The sequence below is a fragment of the Hemicordylus capensis genome, chromosome 5 (assembly GCF_027244095.1).
Source record: "Hemicordylus capensis ecotype Gifberg chromosome 5, rHemCap1.1.pri, whole genome shotgun sequence".
In the NCBI taxonomy this organism is placed as follows: Eukaryota; Metazoa; Chordata; class Lepidosauria; order Squamata; family Cordylidae; genus Hemicordylus; species Hemicordylus capensis.
In genome coordinates, this window is record NC_069661.1 from 168,761,126 (window position 1) to 168,788,568 (window position 27,443).

Sequence of the window (27,443 nt, forward strand, 5' to 3'; positions counted from 1 at the left end):
ATTGTGGCCTGGTTTATGTTACTGCCTGGATATATTCCGTAACATTGAAAAGGCTTTCTCGTTTAAATCACCTAGTCCTAACTGCCATTATCAATGGACTATATGATTATTCTTATAATCACATATTCCTTGAATCTAAAGTTTTAACACAGAAACAGCAATACTGATTAATGCATACAAAAATATGCTACCTTGATAAAGTTCAGCAGACTGGTATGAAGAAATTTTAGGCTCAGTCACAGAGAAAGAGTGATCTAAACAAGTCCTGCAAACAGCACTTGAATTCTTGCTCTTTTCTGAAGTTTTCTACAGAGTGTTTAATGCTACACTTGATTGACAGCTGGATCTTTCTGTGAGTGCTTTTGCACATATTACAAGTGCTTAAACTGGAAATCTAAGTTTCAAGTTTTATGTTCACACTTCCTTCTGTAGCATTTGTATGTCTTTGTTGCATAACAATACTTGTGCGGTAACTAACATAGAAGAAACCAGTTTCTTCTAGGGTGCAGAAGCTTCGGCATTAATGTTTAATCTGCAGCCACTTCAAAGAAGCAGTTGGAACCTCTTCTTACTCCAGAGATCAAAGAGATCAAGGATTATAGTGGTGCTTCAGTTTGCATCTTGCTTTAAATTTATGCGAGTGCAAATCTGTGTTAATAGCTACCATGCGATTAGTGGGTATGGACAAAGCAAGTGTCAGTACAAAATGAAGCCATCAGGGTACAGTCATAAGATTTGGAACCTGAGGAACAAAATAGATGACAAGGGGACAAGAGTGAGGGTGGACAGGACCTGATCATTACCATAAAGAAAGGAACCATGGCTACAGCCCTAATGGGTGTGAAACTTCTGTGCCCACGTCTTTTATTGCACTGCAATTGCAATAGTGTCTAACCAACAGTACATAGCTTTGGTTATCTGCTTGAACTATTTGGACCTCTGTCTGAAATGCAACTGCTTTATGTTTATGGCACACCGTAGTCTTGCAGACAGCATAGGTCAGGGTGGTTTCCAGATTAGACCCTGCAACGGGGGTCACATTGGATCTCAGAGGTGTGCTTCCACGCTTCCTGCATTGTGACACCGCAGTCCCTACATGGACAGCCGTGTGCTATTCACATTGCAAATGCATTCTCTCGAATTTAATCGCTGCGATATAGAGCTAGGATGTCGTATATCCGGCATAAGGAATTTGCCATTTTTTCAGGTTAGTTGCTGCGAGATTGTTCCCCCTGCTGTTTACGTTTTCAATGCAACTTGCCTGAACGGAGGCATTTTGAAGCTCTTGAGCAGCTAATCAGGAAAGGGCCCTGAGGTGGCCAACTTCTGTATTATATATTCTTGGGGATGATTTTCTTTAAAGTAAAGTGTGCCGTCAAGTCGATTTCAACTCCTGGTGCCCACAGAGCCCTGTGGTTTTCTTTTGGTAGAATACAGGAGGGGTTTACCATTGCCTCCTCTCACGCAGTATGAGATGATGCCTTTCAGCATCTTCCTATATCACTGCTGCCCGGTATAGGTGTTTCCCATATTCTGAGAAACATATCAGCAGGGATTTGAATCGGCAACCTTCTGTTTGTTAGTCAAGCATTTCCCCTCTGTGTCACTTAAGGTGACATGATTTTCTTTACCAGACACAAATGTGTGCACTGGAAGTCTCCAACACCCCTTATGGATGGTAAAGTTCTGTCACAAAGTTGGCTAGCAGAAGGGATTTCAAAGAGAGGGAGCACATGTTCCTGGATAGTATGAAGTCATTGATCCCCAGCTGAGAAATGAATGGGCTTCCTATAAAATCCTTTCCGGGAAAGATTGACAGTAGCCCTTTGCCTTCCCAGAATGCATATGCGATAGCCACATGAAACAGTTCTATGAAAAATGCATGGTGATTCATTACTTTTCTTTACAGGTGGAATGGTTAGCAATTATTTCACTGTTCCTGGATGGAAATTTGGGGGCAGATAAAGTTACGTGGGGGAATGATCCTGCATATGAACCACCAGCTGGCCATCCCTGACATAGACTAAGAGATGAATGAAGGTAGAAGTGGCCTGAAAATTGGACTTGATGGCTCAAAGAATGGGATTAGTCCTCCAGAGCATCTACATCTCTGACCAGCTTAGTGGTTCTGTTACTGTTTATTACAAGTGACTATGGGAATAAACAATTAAGATGGCTTAAGCAAACACCCCTTTGCTTTAAAGAATAGAGAGCGACTGTTAGTCCTGTGTGAATAACTTTCCTATAGTTATTAAAAATAATCATAGCAAGTGCTATTTAAAACACACTTTTCGTTCTTTGCAGTTAACCGAATGTATCTAAGAGTCTGCCTTTGGGTTCATTGAAATCTGAATTTGCATCTCTTCTGTGCTTTGATCTGCTCCAGTTCTAGGTTTCTAACTGGTAAAAGACAATTGTCTCTCAATCCAGTTTCTTTTAGAGCAGAAATACAGTGTCTGGCTACACTGATTCCCAGTCTAAACTTGATCCGGTGGGTGAAATGCATGTTCAATTTCTTTTACATAAAGTTCAAGAAACAGTATAGGAATCAAAACAGATAAATTTTAAGTTTCATTCTAGATCTTCTGAATAGTGCATAGAAGTTCCAGTGTTTGTAGGCAGGTCTCAAAATAGCAGCAAAGTGAAAGCCAACTCTCTGGAAGCCTGCTGTGTTTTTAGCTTTTTAGTATCTATTTAAATTTAATATATTTAAATTTGAAACTTTAAATATATGTAATTTTAAATGTGGTTTTAGCCTGGTCTTTTAACTTTGATGTTATTAATCTTTTACTTTACATTGTATCTATTTTATTAATGTTATGAGCCACCCCCAGCAGTAATGTACTAGAGGGGCGGGGTATACATATTTTAAATAATAATAAAGAAACTATTAAGATGTGTAAATTGAACAGCAGGAAGTCAACAGATGACAAGCTCTGTTAGAAATGAAAAATTTTCTTAGGATCAGACATAAAGTAGATAATAACATCCCCTTGGTCTGTAATGTGATAAATTGTACCTCTGTTCACTACTTTTGATGGTGAAATTCCTGCACAGGATGCAGCTATTTTAAGTTGTTCTCATGCTTAAGCCACATACTTTTGATACCTGCTGTTAAGTATAGAATAATGTTTTCCAAGTATCACTCCAGGTCTACTCTTAGAATGTAAGATGAAGCAAGCTAGAGAGACTGAAGTTTTGTTTCAAGCAGGTTAAATGGTTCCTTTTTAAAAAAGGAGTTAACCAGTTAAATTTTGGGGAGAGAACTGGGGGAGATGCATAACATTCCAGTTCCATCCATGGAAGTCTGGGAGGCTATCTTAGAGGCTAGGGACCAATGTTATCTCTAATTTTATTCATCTGTGTTAGGGGTGTGCAATTTGGATTTTCAGTGTTTTGATTCGGATCTGAATCAAAACACCCCCATTTTGTTTTTGGGTCCAAATCTGACCCATCCGAATCACCCCAGATTTAATTCGGATCCAAATTAATCCAAATCCGAATTTGAATTGATCTGAATAAAAAAAATGAGTCCCAGGGCCAAAAGAGTGGGGTGGGGTGGTAGTGCCTAATGGGTGGAGGCTAACACCCAAATTGCAGAGGGATTGGGCTAAGGGCTGATTTTTAAGTTATTTTAGAAGTTTTTGCGTCTTTAAGGTTTTTCTCCATAAGGAACAATGGAGGTTTCAGCAGCCCCATAACTCCACTTCGGGGGTGCTGGCATGGCCCAGAGCGAGTGGCGGTGTAGTGCACAGAGGGTACCAGCCACCCTCATGGGTTTCTAAATCATGGGGTACAGGGTTCTGTTGTTTCTGAGGAGTTCTGAGTGCAGATTCACTGCTAGCAAATGAGATTTTCAATACAAACCATGAATCCACTCTCATTTGCTACCAGAGAATCCACACTCAGAACTCCTCAGAAACAACAGAACCCTGTACCCCATGGGTTAGAAACCCATGGGGGTGGCTGGTACCCTCTGTGCACTACACCGCCACTCACTCTGGGCCATGCCAGGCCCACCACCACCGCCCAAGTGGAGTTATGGGGCTGCTGAAACCTCCATTGTTCCTTATGGAGAAAAACTTTAAAGACGTGAAAACTTCTAAAATCACTTAAAAATCAGCCCTTTGCCCAATCCCTCTGCAATTTGGGTGGTAGTCTCCATCCATTAGGCACTACCACCGCACTCCCTCTTCTGTCCCAGATCCCACTTTATGCCCCAAATCTGCCCTAAAGACACTAAAATGTCAACAATTCACCAAAAACCAGGCCTTTGCCCAATTCCTCTGCAATTTGGGTGGAAGACTCCACCCATTAGGTACTACCACCCCACCCCACTCTTTTGGCCCTGGGACCCTAAATTCAAACAGACTTCAGATCGGACCTTTTTGCATTGAAATCAATGGGAGGCAAAAAGGCGGGAAATTTGAGTAGATGTCAGAACTCAAAATGGAGGAGAAAGAAGAAGCACTTTATTGGTCACAAAATGGAGGGCCAAAATTACAAATTATTCGGAGCCAAAATGGGGGTGATACATTTAGGCTCCAAAACATTTCGGGAGGGCAAGAGAGTGATTCATTTTGGCAACGAATCACCCGAAATGGGCAGTTTCGGGTACAGATAATTCTGTACCCAAAACATTTCATACATCCCTAATCTGTGTGCAGAATGAGTTTTGTTCTGGGTGGCAGTATCAAGGCAGTGTGTGCACATGTGCATTCAGAATGGGACCTTCCTGATTAAACCTGAGTGGGATCTAAAATTAACTGAGTGGACATCAAAAAACATGTGAACACATGCACACAGGCAGGCCTTGGCGGGAACACTGCTGGTGACTCTTTTTCCACCTGAATCTCCCTGGCTTGAGCTGGGAGATTTGCCGATCTGTGCCTTTCTCCTCCCTTCAGCCTTGACCAGCAGAGAAGAGTGGCTGCTGGAATCCCTTCTGCCACTGTCTGATTGCCCTAATGAGCTGCACCTGTGAAGCCCAGCTCTATCAGCCAGGATCCAGAGTCTACATGAGAGGTTGGGTCTGGGGAGTGTGGCTTAAAATGACTGTGGCAAGCCAGAGGTGTAGCCTTCGGTGTAGGATTGAGGTCTGAGGGGAAGTTATGCTCAAAGTCCTTCAGTTTTAGTTTAGTTTAATTTTTTGTTTTAGTGGTTTGTGCCAGGCTGCTTACAGGGATGTGTCTGGGCTATCTTGTTAAGGATGGAGCAGGGGGAATGTTTGAAGACATTGAGGCAGTTATTTCATTAGTGGTGGGGAATAGAGGATCGGGTGTTGACAGGCCAGCATGCCGTTTAAGGGGAAGGGAGTCCAGTAACTTAATTACTGTTTCCCCTTCTGGCTGTCCTGTCAGCTCTCAAGCCTCGGTGAGTAGTTCCTTCCAATTCCCCACTGAACCTAAACATGCTCCATGGTAATGCCAGGTCAGTTCAAAAGAAGATCAAAACCATCCATGATTTGATTGCGCATGACATGCATGACTGAGACCTGGTTGGGGGAGATTGGTGATCCTGTGTGGGCCAAACTTTTATTCGGCACGTATTGTGTCTGCAAGTACTCATCTAGCAGAGCTGTTCTGGATCACTGGGGTTAGCTGGGTTAGCCAAGCCCCTTCTGTTTCAAATCTGTTTCTGGACATAATCTCACCATGTCACATTCAATGAATTATTTGCAGATAAAATCTCTTGCGTTCGGGCTGATTTGGACTCCAGTATTACTGCAGGGCCAGTTAGGGAGGTGTCCAGCAAGCCGTCTTGCAAGATTAGATTGGAACAGTTTCAGTTTGTGACTCCTGAGGATGTGGACAAGCTTCTTGATACAGCTTACCACCTGTTCTTTGGATCCTTGCCCAACATGGCTGATTTCATCTTGCAGGCAGGTTGTTGGAGTTGGCCTAGTTGATATCATTCTGTTACTGAGGGAGGGCAGGATGCCACCTTGTTTGAAGGAGGCAGTGGTTAGACCCTTTCTTAAGAAACCTACTCTGGATCCCCTGGTGATGGACAATTATAGGCCAGTCTCCAACCTCCCATGGTTGGTGAAGATGATTGAGAGGGTGGTGGCTGACCAGCTCCAAGTGGTCTTGGAGGAAACTTATTATCTAGACAAATTTCAAACTGGCTTTAGGGCAGGCTATGGGGTTAAGATGGCCTTAGTCGGCCTGAAAGATGACCTTTGCCAGGAAACGGACAGAGAGAGTGTGAGTCTGCTGGTTCTTTTGGATCTCTCAACAGCTTTCGGTACCATAGGTCATGAAGGATTGGAGGATAGGAGGCACTGTTTTACAGTGGTTCCACTCCTTAATCTTGATTTCCCGGTGTCCTATGATTTTAGATGGTGGCACTTGGTGATAGTTGCTCTTCAGAATGTGAGCTACTATATGGAGTCCCTCCAGACTCATTCTGTCATCAATGCTTTTTAACATCTACATGAAACCACTGAGTGAGGTCATCAGGGGATTTGATGCTGGTTGTTGTTATCAATATGCTGATGACACCCAAATCTATTTCTCCTTGTCATCAATATCAGGAAATGGCATAAGCCCCTTAAATGCCCACCTACAGGCAGTAATGGGCTTGATGAGGGATAATAAACTGAGACTGAATCCAAGCAAGATGGAGGTGCTTGTTGTTGGGGGTTGTAATATGCAAGACAGGATAAAACCTCCTGTTCTAGACAAAGTTACACTCCCCCAGAAAGAACAGGTTCATAGCTTGGGAGTGCTCTTGGTATCTCAGGTTGAGGCTGTGGCCAGGAATACTTTTTGCCAGCTGCTACTGATTCAACAATGCCACCCGTTCCTTAAAGGGAACAATCTGAAAACAATGGCACACCAGCCGGTAACCTCCAGGTTGGACTATTGCAATGTGCTCTATGTAGGGCTGCCTTTGTACATAGTTCAGAAACTTCAATTAGTTCAAAATGTAGCAGCCAGATTGGTCTTTGAGGTATCACGGAGAGACCACATTATGCCTGTTCTTCAACAGTTGCACCAGCTGGGCAAAGTACAACATGCTAGTTATTACCTTTAAAGGTCTGAATTGCTTAGGTCCGGGTTACCTGAGAGAGCACCTTTCTCTACCAGATCCCCACTGCTCATTAAGATCATCAAGGGATCCATCTTCAGGTGCCACCAGTTCATCTGGTGGTAACCTGGGATCGGGCCTTCTAGCTGTCATCCCAGGGGTGTAGCTATAGTTGAGTGGAAGGGTTCAAAGAACCTGGGCCCTACAGCTCCACGCCTCCTTATGTTCTTCATTATATCCCTCACTCTGAGGGGCCACTGGGGAGAGGACTGAACACAGGCCCCCTCTCTTCTAGCTACACCTCTGTGTCACCCCTAGATTGTGGAACTCATTTCCCATGGAGATAAGAGGATTATCTTCCTTGAAGGCCTTCAGGAGAGCCTTCAAGACCTATCTTTTTAGCCTGGCTTTTAAGGATATCTAGTTTCAATTTTAATTTTAATGAATTTTAACCTGATTTTAATTGTTTTATTATGTGTGTTTTATTTTAATGTAAACCATTCTGAGCCATTTTAGGAAGGGAGGTATGTAAGTTAAATAAACAAATTATCATTTCTGAAAGTGGTGTATGTGTACGTTTTGCAGCTGGTGTCAGGAAAATGGCCTGTGTCATGTGACCCTTCACCTCTGCTTATGCTGCAGTGTGCAGGTCTTGGCCAATGAGAGGAGGATGCTGGACATTCTAAAGGCCCAGAGCTTCCCTTTCAGAAACATTCAGATTTGAATGGCATCCTCCCAATCACCCATGAAGCAATGCAGGTTTAGACAGTTGCTCTCAGGGGGACAAAATGGGGATTGCCACCCCTCTTGATCCAAATTGGCATGAGGACTTGGGGGAGATTTTGTCTACTCTGCAGTCTCACCAGTTAAATGTTACATATTGTTTGGGAAGGCTCAGGAAGCAAAGGCTGAAGGCTCATCAATGCCCCTCTGAACACCAATCTTGGCAAAAATGTCTCAGAGTAGTTAATATATTTTTAAAAAAATATAGCAATTGGCTGAATGGAGAAGCCATCATGCAGAAGCACTTTCAAGCAGCTTCCTTACAACAGCCTCCATATTGTGAGAAGTGACATTGGTCTAATTTATGCTGAACAGTGTGGAGCACAACATCTCCCACAAGAAGTTGCTGGTGAGGAAGATGGACAGCACAGAGTAGAGGCCAGTAATCACAAGTAGCAGTGTCCAAGTTATGCAGCTCCATGCTCAGAAGGTTCATTTTGTATCTACCATTCCTTGCTTCCACTGATAGTGAAAACCCATATTTTTACAGTGGTTTTATAATTTGTATTTATTTATTTATTGGTGCGATTTTAGTGAATGCTGTCTTCTGTCTCCTTACTTGTTTTTAGATTTGGTCTATAATCCCTGATTTGGCTTTTGGTGGTGGGGGTCTATATTGTTTCATTTTATATTGTTGTAAGTTGCCTTGTGTGTATTTGGAAAGGTGGAGTATAAATGTTTTAAATAGATAAAGCAAGTAAATAATTTGTCATGTGATAAATTTGGGCTGAATGTTAAGTTGTGTTCATAGTAAACCATTTTACCATGTGCAGATTCAGCCCAGGATGGGTCTTAAACATTTTGGCAACTGTTGTTTTTTTTTTTTAAATGAAACTCATCAAATTAAATAGTTGAATATGCTGTCATTTAACAGCATTCTGATGCCTGTGGCAAATGTCTCACTGTATCTTGTCACAGGACTAGCTCAGACTCAACTGAATAGGTACAACTGATGTAACCTGGGTCATGTGAATTGAACTGAAGACAAGGTCAAGGCATTTATTACTTCCTAGCCACTATGGGGTCTGTTTCTGGGGAAACTGCCAATGTGAAATGAGAAAGGGAAGGGGACAGTGTATCTTCTTCTAGAAAATCCTCTTCGCATTTTGTAGTAGAGAGTCTTAGGTATCTTAAATCTCTGCAATGTGACATTAATGACAAGTGCAATCTGTGGGCAATTCCCTCTTTTCTAAGCAATGTTCCAAGCAAATATATGTCCAGTAAATATCACTTAGTTGCTCTTGAAATTACTCCTGTCATTTTTCCTCATGCTGCCACTGTGCTACTAATCATAGAACAGGCTGCCAAAATTGAACTTATCAGTTACTGTTCTTATTCAGTGGCTTTTGACAGAATTCACTGGGGCGATTTAATATGTTTCGTCCCCGAGAGGTGCCAGGTGGAGAATGGATGGTTTCTGTATGTCATCAGAGAATGAAAAGAACTGCATTTTTTCCATTAGCATCTGCCACCTGAGTGTTTTGTCAGGTGTAGTGGATGTACTTGGGCTTTGATTTAGCCAATGCAAAGCATTTTTCTTTTTGTTCAGTTGGGGAAAAAAGAATACAATAGGAAAGGAGGTACTACTGGAGCAAGTCTCTCTTTGCTGTGAGGTTTTCCATTTCTTCCCTTAATCAGCGGAATGCTGACTCTGTGTAAAGGCAGCTGTGAGTCTAGCAGTCTCTGGAGGAAGGGTAGAATACCTAACATTAAGGATTCTTATAGTTTCTTCAAACATACAAAAAATGCCAACACTAACTTGGCAAATGGAACTTTCTAGAAACCCATACTCTCTTTTTCACTGAAATTATTTAACAGATACAGTACCTATTCTGTCACTGCATCTACAAGTTGCTGATGTGTACTGAATTTGTACCTATAACTGAAGATTGCCTGCCAATTGTAACTAGTTGGCTGGTCAAAAATAATACTTACCTCACTAGTAACGGCCTTTGACATTTTCTCACCTGAGGCAAAAAGTCAAAATGACACCCCTCCCCTGTTCATTTCTTTAATGCTTCACAGAACTGGGGTTTGGAACCAGGAAAGAAAATGGCAGTCCCCTTGGAAGCTGTTGCCTGAAGCATTTCACCTTGCTTCATGTTAAGTTTGGCCCCAGAACCTTAATGGTGAACTTGTTCTCAAAACCTTCCTAGTCTACACTGAATTTTGATTATCTACAAATGTTGATAATGACAGAGATGAATGACAGAGTTGAACCAATATGAACTTATTTCCTAGGTTGATGGCAAAATGTATATTCAGATGTTATGCTTCTGGCACAATTTGTTGGTGCGCACCTACACAGACCCAAAGAATTAGACCTCATATTGCTTGCTTATGTACTATGAATTCTTTGTTTACTTGATATAAAAGAGGTGTACCCATTTCCCTCTAACAAAGGTGTACCCATTCTCCTCTGTCGGGCACTATGGATATCTACTTAATAAAAACTCTTTGGGCCCAGAAAGGAAGAAGTGTTCAAAGGTGCTACACAGAGTCCATTTCTTTCTCCATCGTTAAACATATTCAGTACAGGACTTTTAAACACCCTTTCCTTTTCTTCCAGTTCCTGAGTTTATTAGTAGTTGTTTTCTATGTTTCAGAGAACAAAACCAATGATAGGATAAAATGATTTTATGAATACCTAGCCCTCTTAATGGAAGCTCCTCTTAATGCAATAGCTTGTCCTCTTAATGGAAACTCTTACTATTTACAAAAAATGTGGTCGATCAGATTTTTGTAAAAGAAATAGATTTGCTTCAACATTAATAGCACTGTGCCTTGCTGCTTTCCCCATAACATTTTTTTCATTATCTTTCTACCTTTACTGAAAGTACAAACATTTGCTGGTTAGCGTTTATTCTTCATACTCTTGTTTTTCTTATGTAAAATAAAAGGAAAAGATGACTTCAGCTTGCCCACTGGATTTGAGGGAAAACTGATTAAGTGAGCTATGTTTTCAATTATAGCAAGAGTTGTAATCCAATGCAGGAAGTGTAAAAACACTGTCAAATGTAAAGCATCCTTACATATAGCTGAGAATTCAGATTTTCTTTGGGGTTTTGCCCAAAAAACTAGTCACAGTATGCTATTTGCTGTCTGACTACAAACTGAGTACAAATGATACTTCACTTTTGTGCTATATGAAAATTTAGGCCAAGCGCTTTGCTTATATCCTCACATCTCAAGTAAGGTTAATATCTTGCTTACTCTAAATGTGGCACTCATGAAAGAGCACTCCTCTACATTATGAAGCCATTTTAAAACATTACTCGCATGCTGGGAATATTTCAGGAATGAATGAAGTGGTTTTATTGATTGATTGATTGATTGATTGATTGATTGATTGATTGTAATTTATAGACTACATTTTCTTTATACAGGGCCCAAAGTAGTGTATAATATACCCACTAATCCTCTGCATTGGCCAGGCCAAAGAACAGGGCAATAAACCAGCCTCCTTCAGGTTCTGCAACCATTCAGGAAATAAAACAAGGGATGGTTAATAAATCCATGAAACATAAAGTGAAGATTAGATCACAGTAATGTGAAAGGCCTGGCTTAATCGGAAGTAATAGCCACCTTTTCCTTTCGCTTCAAGTCGCTCACATTTTATTAAAAGCATCCCACTGGACTCCTCTGGGGAATTGGGGCTTATATGGGTTGTTAATTAAAGTTTCCTGTGGCCATTTAGAATGAAATTGATTTTGTTGATTATAACTTCATTCATAATTCCTTGGCTCTGCAGAGATGAAATATTTCATGATGTTCGATGAATGAGAGAATGTGAGGATGGGAAAAAGGAAGAGAAAGAAAAGGATTTTTAAAGAAATACATATTGAGGTTTTTTTTGAAAAAATAATTATAACATGCACTCAACAAACCACTTAAATGGTTAGATCCATCCCATGTAAGTTAATTTAGCAGGCTTAAGTGCCATGTGTAGTCTGATCCTATTAATGTTTCCTTGGATGTAAATCCCACTGATTTCAATGGGGCTTAACTTCAGGAAAGTGCATATGGTGCTGCAGCTTTAAAAATATGTTCGGATTATAGCTTAATATTAATATCTAAACATCACACTCAGGAAACATTTGCAGCATTTATACAATAATAAAAATTCATATTCAAAATTCATAAAGATCTATTCAAAATAATTTAAATGCATACTATTTTAAGAAAGATCATAAGGCATATTACTCAAGAGTTTTATACCTCATCCTTTAAGCTGCTCCTGCAAATATTTCACAACTCAATAAAACAGAGGTTTGCAATGACTTTTCGATAACGTGTTTTAAAATCAATATTTGCATGACTTGAGAATATATGTTCTGATGTCAAAAACAAACAAACATTGTAATTTATTGCAAGAGAAAAATTGAAATATACCCCCAAATGGGTGCATTTGTATTCAGGTTTTGACTTTTGCTGTTAATAAGGACAAATGCACTCTGCCAGCATGCAGCATACAAAGGAGCCACCTTCTTGCTACTCCATACCAAACCAGAGTGTGGAACGGAAAGGAGGAGCGCACCTTTTGTGCCTTGCGCTTATCTGCTCGCTGATTCTGGTGGTAGATGCGACTGAAGTTGGAGACAATGACAGGAACTGGAAGGGCAATGACTAAAACCCCACTCAGGGAACATATTGAACCAAAGATCTTCCCAGCTATTGTCTTCGGCACCATGTCACCATACCTGTAGTTTAAAAAAAAAAAAGTTCAAATATTTCCATGCTAGAGTTTTAGCAGAAACAATCACATTCTTGCTTGTAAATAGCAATTCATATTTCAGATCACTGGCTTGTGTAGATGGAATCAGCTTTTCAAGCTTGAGGGCAGGGCTAATATATTCACGCAGCACAATATATTCACACATAGTTGGATTATCATATCCAACTATGAGTCTGAATCTTCTTCCAAAGTTATAGGATTGGCTTAGCTGCTCCACTGGGTGCTCCACTAACAGAATGGGAAACAATTGGAAAGTAAGGGAAAACCCCTTTGAAAATATTGGGTTTCCCTAGTATGATTAAACAATCAAGGCACTGGAGCACCTTCCTGATGAGGAAAAGTTATATTGCTTTTTAGTCCAGAAAACAATATGATTAGCAGGGAATGGATATGTGATAAAATGTATGGATAATGTGGAGACAATGGTGAGATATATTTTTACACTTGATCTTAGACAAAAGGCGAAGAAGCTAGCAGCTCCACTCACAAACTCCGGCCCTTAGAGTGGCCTTCTCCCTTCTGGACTGAAATTTCCAAGCAAAACCATGACGAACAAAGGCAAGAAAAGAACTAGGAACAGCCCAAATGGTGACCACCATTCAGCCAAGGCAGGGAAGCAGATGAAAACCGACTCCAATCTCCCTCCCACTGAACCGAAAGGAGCTGTGAGTACTTTCTTTCAGAATGTGATTGCAATCCCCACTAAGAACAGATTTATGGACCTGGGCATGGGCAGACCCCCCTCTTCTTCTAAGGAGCCTGCTACAAAGGAGACAGCATTACATCAGGCTGCTTTCTCACCATCACCATCCAAGAACAAGAACTCCAGCCCAAGAAGCCCCCTGGAATAGATAAACAGGGGATCCAAAAGTCTCAGATGTTTCCCCCGCCTCCCCTGCAAACTCCTTATTGAACACCTAAGCAGTGCCTGCCAGAAATGACTGGCAGAAATGACTAGAAGGCATCTAAACAACGTTGCAGCAAAAGTAGATAAACTCAGCCATGCCTTTGATATTTTCATATCACAAGGCAACAGTGGAATAAAAGCCCAGCTGAACTCACCCTCAGCAACACCCAGATGGGTCATCTGCCAAATCCCCATGCAAGACGCCGGTAGGGCCACCTAAAACAAATCACTCTGTCAACTCCTAACGAGTACTTCAAACATCTCAGTTACTGCTGTATATTGCAATGAATCTCTTTAATGGCCCAAAATGATTGTCTCGCAAGCTAATAACATTTTCCCTGCACCAACGCAGGCAAATAGACTTAGGATCTTTCCATTTCTATCTAGCCGCCCAGAATTCAAGTGTGTCTTGCTCTCCTTTTCTCAAGCCTCTCTCCTACTAAGATTGGCGTGGGGGCATCTTCTCCATAGCTTCAATAAGAGCCATAACAGTTTTCAGAGACTGTGCAGTTCAGCCTCTGCTCCCAGAGAGAGAGAAAAAACAAACAACCCCCTCACCCACCAATCATTCTGCTGAAATTGACCTTGCTGATAAGACCCCCATGGCAATGATCTCAGACTACAATAAACATCCCAACAACAATCTCTTCAAACTTCAGCAGTCACAGCAGATTAACCCTCTATGGCCTGAAGAGTGAAATTCAAAAATCTATAGATTCAGATTTTGCTGAACTGATGATGCAACTTGCCGCTGTTTGAAAGAAAGCACAGCCATTACTAGGCCTCCTCTCTTGCCCAGAATCTGAGCTCACTCACTGACAACAAGACATGGACATTTACCCTTCACAGGCCACCCCAGAAACCCCCAAGACCATAAATGCGTATGCCCAAACCAAACTAAGTGCTAAGGCTGCTACCCCATTCAGGCCAAAGTGGAAGCTGTCAGTCATTTTTTCCAATTTTACCTCAGGCTCAGAAGCAGTGACAGTGAAATGGACATCACTGATGCCCCCTGCCTCCCAACATGATGAGTAAATTTGTCCCTGAGCCTACCTGAGCCTGCCCAGCCCCAGTCTACAACACCACCATGTAAGCCTTTCTCTAATGATGAAGGACCCCAGGCAAGCCACATAATTACAGCAACCCCAGAGGAAGGGGTGCCCATTTATCCTGCTACACCCCAAGAGCCCCTACCATTATTTGCAAACCCTGGAGATCTGGGAATTAAGGAAGTGTCAACACCACTCCCCCACCCACAAGATACAAAGACAGCAGCCCCAAAAGATGAAAAAAAAGAAACTATATCCCTTGCACAACTCCAAGAGCAGCAACCACCACTCACTACTATAGGGGATCGGCTGAAGACACAGCCACCTATGCCCTCACATACAGACACTATTACTCCAGATGAAGGGGCCCATACATCGCATTCACTACCCCAGCAGCAGCCACTATATGCAACTCCCAGGGACATCGCCTCATTTGCCATGGGATCTGGAATGTTGTTTGCCAACAATCCCCATTTCAATAACATCTCTGCACTAATCTCCCCAGTCTGCTTGCCTGAGATGTAGGAGCTGCCAACCTCCTCTGTGGAGAATGTATGCCCAGAGAGAGGTTTGACAGCCCCCAAATCAAGAGCGCAAGGACATGCATGCACATCACCACTCCCATTTTTACAAGAGCCACAAGTGCCCAATTTGCCCCCTGGAATGCAGTTGGAGCCGATCACCTCAGAACCCAACCATATGCATATTCCTAGCAAAATCTAGGGGCCATGCACACCCACCCCACCTCTGCCCAGGATACCCCACTGGTAACCCACACAGCACTACACTCTGGCATTCAAGAGACCAGCACAAGGTTTCCCTTCTGTCCTGTAATGTTGCAGGCTGGCACATCAGCTGCAGAGAACTCTCCTTCATCGACTACATCTCTAAACACAACATCATAATGGTGCAGGAAACCTGGACAACTGAGGATAAGAACATAAGAACAGCCCTGCTGGATCAGGCCCAAGGCCCATCTAGTCCAGCATCCTGTTTCACCACCAGATGCCACTAGAAGCCACAGGGAGGAGTTGAGGGCATGCCCTCTCTCCTGCTGTTACTCCCCTGTGACTAATACTCAGAGGCATCCTGCCTTTGAGGCTTGAAGTGGCTTATAGCCACCAGACTATTAGCCAATAAGAACACTTAATGGATTCAGCTCATATTCATTAGTAGCAGAAGCCAGCGCAGGACAAGGCAGACGAGGCACTATATACAGCTACTTAAATGCAAGAAAAGAGATGCTATGAAAGCCACCTGGTCATGCCTCATCCAGGCAGTCATATCCAATGACTCAGCCTCATTCTGGCACATCACAGCGAATCTCCCCAGCAATGGCCCAACACACCTGGACAGCTGCATCTCACACTTCAATGATCTGTACAAAGATGAAGCTGTGCAACATGGTTGCCCACAGCATGATGTAGAGGACTTGCCCACAGGATCAGCAGTGATGACACCTGAGATTAAGAACTTTATCTCCCACTAAGACCTGGGAAGGGCCCTGGAGATGACCTGATCACCCTGGAGTTATTAAAAACTACTCAGTGTGGCGGGCCCCTAGTCTAGCTTCACTATTCACATGTATCGACAAACATGGCCATATTCTTAAGGACTGGGGGCTAGCGGTCATTGTCCCCATCTTCAAATAAGGCAGAAAGGATGACCTAGAAAACCACTGATCCATCAGCCTGCTCAGCACAGTCAGTAAGCTCTATGTTAGACTTCTATACTGGAAGCTAAGGGACTGGGTGGACCAAGAAAGCAGGCCGGCTTTAGGGAAGGACAATCCACCACTGACCAGTGTCTAGCTGTACAGCATCTAATTGAAAAATATTCCACCCACACTATGAACTCCCCGATACAGCTTTTATAGGTCTAAGGCTGCATTTGATTCCATTGCGTGAGTCAAACTGTGAGAAAAACTGGAAGCCTCCTCATTTGACCAGTGCCTGCTGTACCTAATCCATATCCTACATGATATGCCCCTCAAAGTAAGGTGCAATTCCCAAGGTCATCTATCAAGCACTGTTCTGACCTGTAAGGGCATCAAACAAGGCTGTATTCTTGCCCCGCTCTGTTTAACGTCTACATTGTTTGTTTGTTTGTTTGTTTGATTGATTGATTGATAGATATACCGCTCTCCAAAAATGGCTCAGGATAGTTTACATTAACGCCATGGTGGGTCACCTTAATAAACTTGACTTTCCCCAAGCTGGCAGAGAGACACATCTCTACTCTGTTCTATGCAGACAATGCAGCAATTCTCTCTAGGACCCACAAAGGTCTCAAAAAAGCTCTGAGGGCCCTTGTCCAGTACTGCATGGAATATCAATTGGAAATTAACTATGACAAAACCAAAATTATGGCCTTTGATAAGACCCAAGACACATCACTGGTGTATAAATAGGCACAAAAGTGAGCAGGTTTCATGCTTTAAATACCTTTGGGTGCTCTTCCATGCCTCTGGCACTAGAAACGCTCATGGCTCTCATGCTGCTCAAAATGCCCAGAGGATTGCCATCCTAAAATTCTTCTGATCAAGAGGAGGTCACTACATACCTGTAGTACTTAAACTGTTTGAAGTCAAATCACTGGCACAACTCCTCTATTGTGCTCAACTGGGCCCCTTCTCCAACTTCATCCAACTGGAACTTGGACAGTCCAAATTCCTAAGAAAAGTTCTCCAAGTACCACATTGTGTCTCTAACACCAGCCTTCATCTAGAAGCAGGTCTGATGAAAGTGGACGTACAGAATTTGGATGGCCATACTCCCACTGGGTCTAGTCGTCCTAACTACAGGACAATTATCAATCCACCTGGAAACAAAAACTTCTGGCAAAATTCATGCCTGGAGCTCTCCCCTCCACTCTTACTTTCCATGGGCTACGAACAGGCAAAAACACTCATCAAAAAATGCATAGCGGCGGACATAGAGCACCAAACCATTAAATGAGGGTCCTGAACTTCCTTATCAATGAAAGACTAATACATATTGCATCTCTTACTGTATACCTCACACGGTTAGAAGCCTGAAAACCCAGAAGGGTCTTCATCCTGGCCTGCTGTGGTGCCCTTCCTTTGGCTGTGCTAGAAGGCAAGTTGAAACAACAGAGCATGTCTTCCTCCATTGCCTATTCTACAGAGACATTTGTATCACCCTCATCCTTCTGCTTTTAATCGAGTCCCCAGGTCACTCAAGCCAATTCTATGTTTCTCTCCTAATCTCTGACCCTAACCCTGCTACTAAACATAACTATTACACATAACATTGCCAAGTTTTGCACAGCAGCATGTAAAATCTATCTTCCTGACAGACAGCAAGAACTAAGCAGGCCCAACACAGCACATCTTCACACACTTTAGTTTTAAACCCCATAGCATTTGCTAGGTTGATAGTTTTTACTGATTTAGGTTGTGGTTCAACTTAACTGGACTTGGGCTCAGCCGAACTGGGTCTGGTCCAGTTTGGCCACTGAGCTGGCTCATGGGCAGGCTTGGGGGATATACATGTAGAGGGGAATCTCTCGAGGATTTCCCTCTACAAGTAAAGGGGGATTCCCTAGACTAAGAAGGGGGAGCGGCAAAAAACTTTAATTTCAGAGGCAGTGGTGGTGGCTCCTCCAATACCCCCACCGGCCTCCCAAATGACAAGCCAGACTGGCTGCGGTCCAGGCCTCCATGTGTGCTCAGAGGCCATTTGTGTTACCACATGATTTGGCTTGAATCCTGGCTTGGAAAAGCTTCTAAATGGTTGCCAGGGGTGTAGTGGCAAGAGGGAACCTTTAAAAATAGATGTAAGGTGTTTACTGGTACAGCAGCTCCCACTGCTGCTCCTCAAAGCCCCCCTTGCACAGACCCAGTGTTCAGCACACACACACCCCACACTAGCAGCCCACGCAAGCAGTGCTGGTGCAATTCTGGACTGACCTGGCCTCTGCACATGCACAAGCTCTGTTTACCCTAACCACAATTTCTGTGCCCATCCGCGCATGCACAGAGGCCAGGTCAGTTCTGTAACTGCACTGCCACTGCACGGGCATACTGCTGGGAGGAGCGTTGCTCACTGGGTTTGTGTTGGGGGGCTTTGAGAATCAGTGTTGGCGGCCACCAACCAGTAAGCAAATTACATCTACTTTTAAAGGTGCCCTCTCGCTGCCCCCTCCCCTGGCCACCCTTTAGAAGACTTTTAAAGCCAAGGTTCCCCTTTGCTTTTATAGAGAAATCCGCACTGGATTACCCTTTACAAGCATAGCCTGTTGAACTGCCAAACCAGTTTGAACGGGTTCAATTGGATGGACCAGATTGGCTGGTTGGTTTGACCTAGCCACTTCACAGACCTGCAGTTCGGTATGAATTTGGACTGAAAAATCGGTAAGTGCACACCCCTAATAGCTATCATGACTAACAGCCATTGAAAGGCCTAAATGGTTCAGAGGCATTTGCTGGGGAGCAAACATTGATGGAAAACTGTTGCCTTTATGGCCTGCTTATGTGTCTTCTGAAAGCATCTAGCTGGCCATTGTTGGAAACAGGATGCTGGACTAGATGGAGCCTTCCTCTGACTCAACTCTTAATGGTGTGGTTGCTGCTTAACACAAATGGCTTCCCATTTGAATAAATGCCCACAGGGGTTCAGCAGCAAACATGTAACTATGGCAAAGGGCTGGACAAACAAACAATCATGAAAATATCACATTTTCTCCAGTGACCTAAAGTATCTCACTTATTTCTTCAAGGTTATTGTGAGGCTAGGTTGCTGGACAGGGACTTGCCCAAGCTTAGCCAGTGAGTTTATGGCTGAATGTAGACTGATGCAAATCCAACAGTCTACCCACTGCACAACACTAGAACACCCCACAAGAAGAACAGTGTTGTGTGAATATATCTCAAGAATGGTATGGGGGCAGTTCTATTGATTGTTTACCCAGAACCATCTTTTAACTGCATTTGCATCTTCCTTATGGCAGAAAATGACATCTTAAGTATCAAATATCCACTATGTTCTTTTAAAGGAGCTATTTGCATTTGTGATAGTGTGCTGTCTACACAGCATATTATAGAACACAGACCAGTTGTAATTTCTCTCTCCAGTTTAAAGCTTTGAAACATAGGAACATAGGAAGCTACTGTATACTGAGTCAGACCACTGGTCTAGCTCAGTATTGTCTTCACAGACTGGCAGCGGCTTCCAAAGGTTGCAGGCAGGAATCTCTCTCAGCCCTATCTTGGAGAAGCCAGAGAGGGAACTTGGAACCTTCTGCTCTTCCCAGAGCGGCTCCATCCCCTAAGGGGAATATCTTACAGTGCTCACATGTGGTCTCCCATTCAAATGTAACCAGGGCAGACCCTGCTTAGCCAGGGGGACAATTCATGTTTGCTACCACAAGACCAGCTCTCCTTAAAAAACTTAAAAAGCAAATGCCAGCTAACATATAGGACAACAGCCAGTCCCTGCATATCCCTCACATAGGCAGCTTGATCTTTTTTCACCAGTGATTCGAGATGTAGCAGCCCATTTTCTCCTATCCCATCTGGAATCACTGTCAGTGCTACATTGCCTAATTTCTCACAGTGATGGTGGTCAACTTCACTTTTGAGTGCTCTTTGGCATCAGTGGGATATTCTGACCAGCTAGAAAGTTCTTCTTGCTATGATCATATTTTCAGCTTGGAAGTGATACTGCCAGTGCTGATTGGTATTTTTAAAAGTAATAGTAATGGTGGCAGGCAGAACAAGATGTTGTTCCATGATTGATGTTGTTCCTTGATTCCCATATATGCCTTCCAAAACTTTAGTATAGCGCAGTTTCAAATTATTACGTATGAAAAGCATAGAGATGTAAGTTTTGGGCAGTATAAAAATACATTAAATCAATCAATCAATCAATCAATCAATCAATCTGAACTGGCAAGGCTTCATTATATCTGCTGCAAAAGATGTCCAGAGAAGTGATTTGGAGATTACAACAGGTGGAGGGGCAGATGGAGGGGAAGTATGAGTGACTCATACATCCTTTTTGCACACTTTGTGTGTTACATCTGAAGGATAGATTCTTTCATCTCCATGGTGATGCATGATGGTACCCATATCTGGAGTTTGTGTATCTCTTAACTGAAGACACATGGATACCCACCATTTTGGACATTACACAAGAAATTCAAAATCAGGAAGCGGAGTCACTCACACTTCTTCCTTTCCCTCCACCATCTGCATTGTGTAATGCCTAAACTAGAGGTTAGAGAAGCTTAAAAAAATTATTTGTCCAAATACGTATTTCCAGATACCTGTCAGTGTTGTTGCATCATAATCGCATGTTATCTGTTTGACCTGAATATCTTACAAGACGACAACAATTTGTATTGTTAAATTAATATATTGTGGAGGCTTCTGAAGCCCTTTATGCTGTAAAACTTCAGTGTATGAATGATACTGTATTTACCCAAATAGAAGACCATTCTCAATTTGAGATGATCCTCTTAAAAATACAGATTAAATCCAGGTTATAGCTGTATTTACCCAAAAGGAAAAGGACTCTGAATTTAAGGTGACCTCCCCCCAATTTCTAAAATAAAAGAACTGGGGGGAAAGCCTAGTCTTGGGTCAGATAAATATCACATATCCTATCAGAAAGAAAAATAAATAATCCCAAAGCAGCATGAGAAAGCCCCATATATGTTAGCAGACTTTTATGCCTATAGGATATATATGAACACAGCAAGCTGTCTTACATCGAGTCAGACCATTGGTCCATATAACTCAGTATTGTCTTCATACTAACTGGCAGCAGCTTTCCACAGTTTCAGGCAGAAGTCTCTCCCAGTCCTATCTGGAGACCAATGTGCCCTCTAAGGCAGGCACATGTGTGCATGCTCACATGTTTTTTTGATGTCTGCTCAGTTAATTTAAGATCCCACTCAGGTGTAATCAGGAAGGTCCCATTCTGAGTGCATATGCACGCACACTGCCTTGATACTGCCGCCCAGAACTAAACCTATTCCTCACACAGATGAAAAAAATTCGAGAGAAAACTGCTATAGATGCTACAAATATGACGATGAATATTTTGTTGTATGCAAGGGAGTGAACATCGGACCTTCTGCATGCAAACAGATGGCCCCATTTCCTAAGAGGAATCTTAGGAATCTGTGCTCACATGAAGTCATCCATCCAAATGCATACCAGGGTGTACAGACTAGAAACCAGGTGTCAGACCTCACCAGAAAAATTTGAATGTATAAGGCATTTCTGAGGAGATGTGGTCAAACCACTTCTCTCCCAAGAGAATGGGGAGAAGTGCAAAACTGTGAGAATGGGGGTATGGTGAAACCAGCTGTACTTTGAGTTCTAGGACTGACAATGTGTGCTCAAAGCTGATATAGTTATTATATGTTTTTCATTTATATATTATTATTATTATTATTATTATTATTATTATTATTATTATTCTCTTTAATTATTTATATAATACAGCAAAACCTCATTAGTCGTGAGGGTTCCATTCCTCACCTGCTACCATGAGTAACGGAACCATGAGTAACAAGGCATTAGGGCTATGGGGAAAGAGGGGTTAGGCTCCAGGGTGGAGAGAAAAATAAAAGACCCCAAATGGCCCAGAGGTTACTGTGGCATGCTCTGTGGGTCCCCCACATTCCCAGGAATAACCACTAAAGGATGAAATCCCTCCCCCAAAACTGTAAAAAGTCCTTTTCCCTCCCAAGAAATGAGCCACAAAATGGCTCCTCCTGGGCAATTCCAGAGAAAATGCAGCTGGAAGCGACCTCCATGGTCACTACTGGCCATCTAGGAACCACAGGTATGTGGGTTTAAACCCATTAGTATCCACAGATACTGGAAATGGGTGTCATAGACACCCTATGGATACACAGAGCAGTTCCGCGAATAACAAGGTTCTCCTGTAATACATTATATTATTGGTTTTCATTGAAATCAGTACAGTGCATTCCTTTACTTAGGTTCAAAGTATAAGATCCATTTTCCAAGACATTAAAAAGTAAAAACTTGAAATCTGCAGAGAAACTTTTAAATGTTTTTTCTAAGTCGGAGTTAGGAACGAATCCAATTTATCCATGAAATAAGTCTAAAGCAGATAAAAACAAATGTTCTGCTATAAGCTAGTGGTCCACTAGGGGGTGTAAAACACCATTGGAAAGAGGAAGCAAGACTGATGAAATTTGTCATATTTTACGCCACAAGACACAAGTGTACCCAAACACGTACAGATACCCTCCCTTCTAGTTCAATTACATTCTCTCCACAAATGCTATACCCATGTGGGTTTCTTGTCTAACTTCTGCTGTGCTTGCTGAAAGAGAAAAAGATGGTACAATGAATTTCTATTTTTTTTTTAAAAGGGGATTACAGAGATTGGGAAAGTAAAACAAATAGAAGGTCATTGAACCTGACAGTGTTCCTTTTAAAAGGCAAGGTCGTTTCTTACCAATGCATAAAGAAGATGAAAAATTGTAGGCATCAGTAATCATAGTCCCTGATAAATAAATTAGAAGGTAAAAATTCAAATTTTGCAAGGAAACAAAACTGGCACAGAGCAAGCAAATATATTCTAATTTGCATGATTTATTCCAATCTGAAAATATGGGTCTTGTGGTTAAAGAATGTACAAAGATGTCTAGGGACCCTGGATGTGAAACAGAGTCTTATAGCACCTAAAGAATGACACATTTTATTTGGTAGAAGCTTTTGAGAGTCAAAGTCAACTCCATTAGATGCATGAAGTGGTTACCATAGTAAGTAAATATATTTACTGAGTACAGAAATTTCAAGTTTTTCTTTGCATTTATGAAATCCAGAATCATAAAGTCTGTAGGCCAATTGTGGCTTCCTCATCTATTTGTAACCCTCTCACATGGGGCTTTTGAAGTCCTTTAACTTGCATCTCCTCCAGAATGGAGGGGTGCATTCACATACCAGCTAGATTTACCCCGAAGTCCCTGCGAGTTATCGGGGAGCAGTTCAAACACAATTCAGGTTTTTCACTGTGCATTAGAATGTAACCCGATTTATATCCGAGCTAAAAATAAAATCCACGATTTGTGTCGTTTTTGGTGGACAAGTTTGAGCTTGTAGTAAAGCCTGGCCTCCCCATAAACCTGCAGTAAAACCTGCTGTGCGTAAAAGCCCCAGGGGAGTTCCAAATAGCCATTAGTAAGGCTCTTCCCCATGCCTTTGTAGGGACATCTAAGGCCCACCTTAGCCCATCAAAAATGGGATAGGAACGGGAGATGCCTGCATCACTGTCTCTGCAGTTCTCCTCTTCTCCTTGGACTCAGAGGCACATGGTGGACCCAGAATTCAGTTTCTAGCCTCTTGTAGCCATTCAGCCATCTGTGTGTGGCCTGCCTGAAGCTCTCTCAATGTGTTGGGAGAGGGAATTGATGCCACTAAAGGGAGAGCTGCAGGCACCAAATGCAGTCAGGTTAGACATGCCCTGGATACTCCTTGTATGTTTTCTTCTGCAGGGAAAAGAGAATCTAGGGGATTTAGATCATGAAATTGTCATGAAGAACAGGGCTCAATATCTCCTTCCTAATATCACAGCATCAGTCCAATCTGGGCCCTCCCACCGTTGCTTTGAACTTTTAAGAAGCCTGAGTCCTGATCACTGATTTTCTGCCTCTTGCCTGAGGAGTATGGATCAGGAGGAAGACAGATTCAATTTTCTCCCAAAACAAAAGCACTTTCCTAAATAGCACTCTGAAAATAAGGGTCAAGTTCCACCTAAAACACATTATAATAGTCAAGTCGTCTATTTGTAAAAGTAAAATGAACAAGCATGACTGACATGTGAATGACATTCATGGACAACTAGTTGCTCTAGAGTTCCCCCTGTGTGCTTTCCAGGTCACATGCTGCAGCAGTGTCACTACTGACCATGAAGTGTGCTTCCATACTGCCTGTGTATCGACATTGGAGTCCCTGTGCTGTCAGCAAGGTGCTGTTCCCATTTCCAATGCCTTATTTCTTATCCTTGCATTTTAGTCCTACAACGTTGCATGTGCGTCACAAATAAATAGCTGTATTTTCCCATTGTAGGAGGGTTGTGCAAGCTATTTATGTTTTCAAAACAATCCTGCCAAGCTGAAGCATTTTACTGCTGAATAGAGTGTAATCTGAAAAATGCCCTGGAGACTAACAAATATATTGGAAACTCAGACAGAACTTTGACATTTAATATTGAAAACCATTTAACTGGGCTTCTTTTAATTCTCAGAATTAGTACAGGTGCTGAAGGCCTGCAGAGAGAACTTCTGTTTGTCTACAGCTGCTTGAGTAGCTCCACTACATTTTGTCTTGGGATAACTTTTCAATTTCATCTTGGTTTGATTGTTATATTACTGTTTATTTGTTTACTTCGGCCCAAGGCCAGCATATTAAAAAAAAAAACACACAACAGCAAGAATAAATACATAAAATAGATTAAATACATTTAACATAAAATGGATAAAACATTAATGGCTCCCGATACCGCACATATAGTCAATGCCATTCAAATAAGCCAGTCAGTCTAAAGTGCACAGCCCAGCATCTTGTGCCTCCATCATTCTAAATCGAATCTTACTTGCTATAAATAAGAATTTTGCTACCCTCCTGTAAACATACTCTGACTTGGCAGCAACCAAAAAAAGAACCTTGTCCCTACCAGAGGAACAATTAGAATTGAGATGAATTAACAGTGGGGAAAGAAGCTTTCCCCTTAATTCAATATAAAATCTACACCTCAGCATCAGGTGTTCTGTGGTCTCCACTTCACCATTCTGGCATGGACATAATCCTTGATTGTAGGGCACCTTCCCAAAACGTCCTTCCAATACTGCCGTATGAAGGGCGTTAAGTCTGGCCGCTGAAAGAGCCCTACAATGGTCCCCGTTAGAGATCCTAAGTAAATATTCAGCAGGAAAATAATTGCTGATTTGGTCTCCTAAGAATAGGTCCGGACCTATTTGGGCAACATCCCCGTGCTTCATCATGTCCCAAATACGTTGGGTTATAGCAGTTTTGGACTTGCTATGGCCCAAGGCTCTAATTAGAGGCAGGGAAAAACCCAAGGATGCTAACATTACATTAATATCGTTTTTCCAACGGGACATAAAACCATCCTCTAGTATCAAGGGAGCAATGCCCGTAGGGGTAAAAATCAAATTGAGCCAATAAGAAAAGACCATCTTCCAGAGTCTTGCTTCTACAGGTGGCCATCCAATTTCGAGCCTGATAGCAGCATTTGGAACTGAGCACAGTAATCTAAGAAGAGACCTAATAAACTTAGATTGAACCGTCTCCAACTTCGAATAATTATTTTTGTTCCCTAGCGCGCCTCCCACTAGGAGCAAGGCAAGAGCCTTGGCCTTAAAGAGCTCTAAAGCTACTTGCAGCGAATGAGCTTGTTTCTTTATATGCAATGAGCAAATTGCTGAAGCAGCTTTCTGGGCATTGGCAACAACATAATCCCTATGAGCAAAGGTGCTTCTGTTGGCCTGTAACACAACTCCAAGGTATTTGAATTGTGTGGTCTGCTCTAAAGTATGCCCATCAAGCATCCATGTAAACATCCTAGGTCTAGGTGCAAAGACCATGATTTTGGTTTTATCATAGTTCAAAGACAGTTCATGGTCATTGCAAAAGTTGGACAACTCCTTTAAAATTTGCTTAAGTCCTACTCTCGTCCTAGAAATCAACGCTGCGTCATCAAGCATACAATAGGACATTTATGTGTTTATGAGCTAATTTAGGTGGATGAAAATCCAATTTCCTCATGCGTTCCACAAGGGGGTTAATATAAAAATTAAATAATGCCGGGGCCAAAATACACTCTTGCCTAACCCCAGACCTAGTTGAAATTGAATTGGTCACCTGACCTTTCCTGTTTAGCCTAACTTTGAGGGAGGTATTCTCATGTAATTTAACCATCAACAGGAGAAGTCTCCTGTCGATATTTGTTTGAGCGAGCCTCTCCCATAATTTGCTCCTGGAAATCTGATCGAAAGCTTGTTTGAAATCAATAAAGGCAGAGAAAAGTACTCCTGGAGATTTCCCTGCATATTTTTCAGCCATATGTTGAAGGACAATTATCGGGTCTGTTGTAGATCTACCTGCCCTAAACCCATTTTGCTCATCTGCCAGGATTTGATTGGCATCAAGCCATTCCATGAAGTGACCCAATAGGTGCCTAGCATACGGCTTTGCAATGGCACTCAGAAGGCTAATTGGACGGAAGTTGGCTGGTTGGTCTTTGGGACCCTTCTTATAAATGGGGATAACAATAGCAAGTCCCCAATTCTCGGGGATTTGGGCTGTTCGATCCACAAGAGAAAAAAGGGCTGCCAGGACCGGTATCCACCAATCACTGTTTTCCTTTAAACACTCTGTGGTGATATAATCTAGACCCGGGGCTGTACCAGACTTAGACTGGTTCAACAGGGAGGCTATTTCGGCTTCTGAAACAGGCGGCCAGTGAGGAGCACCCTCTAAATCAGCCGTTATTTCGTAAGAATTTCCAGAAGCTGCATATAGCTTAGAAAAGTGTTGTTCCCACACCCGTGCTGGTTCCCATACCCGTGCTGGTATTTGGGAGTCCACTCTAGGAATGTCCTTGCCCAGATATCTGGTAATTAAACGCCAGAACAGAGAATGATTCTTTAATTGGGCAGCTGAAATTAATCGTGCCCAGTCCGCAGCGTCAGCTTCAACTTTTTTCCGCTTAATTAATCTTTTATATTCTCTCTTAAGATGAATAAGAGTGCTTGTGGGCTGATTGGAAGTTGACCGATATTTATTATATTCTAGGTGCAGCTTCTTTTTAAGATTTTGGCACTCTTCATCAAACCAAGGTTTGTGTATGGAGAGGTGTGTATCCAAATTGGCTTTAAGAGGATAGCAAAGATTAGTGCGCAAAAGGCC

At 42.3% G+C, this 27,443-nt stretch overlaps 1 protein-coding gene across 3 annotated transcripts in view; it reads right to left on the bottom strand.

The window, feature by feature from the left end:
- KCND2 (potassium voltage-gated channel subfamily D member 2) overlaps positions 1 to 27,443 on the bottom strand; it is a 506,409-nt gene that overhangs the window by 17,040 nt on the left and 461,926 nt on the right. For all 3 annotated transcript variants that reach the window (XM_053253823.1, XM_053253826.1, XM_053253825.1), the window contains one exon: positions 12,353 to 12,515. In XM_053253823.1, the coding sequence (XP_053109798.1) occupies positions 12,353 to 12,515 (163 nt within the window). The remainder of the gene's footprint in view (positions 1 to 12,352; positions 12,516 to 27,443) is intronic.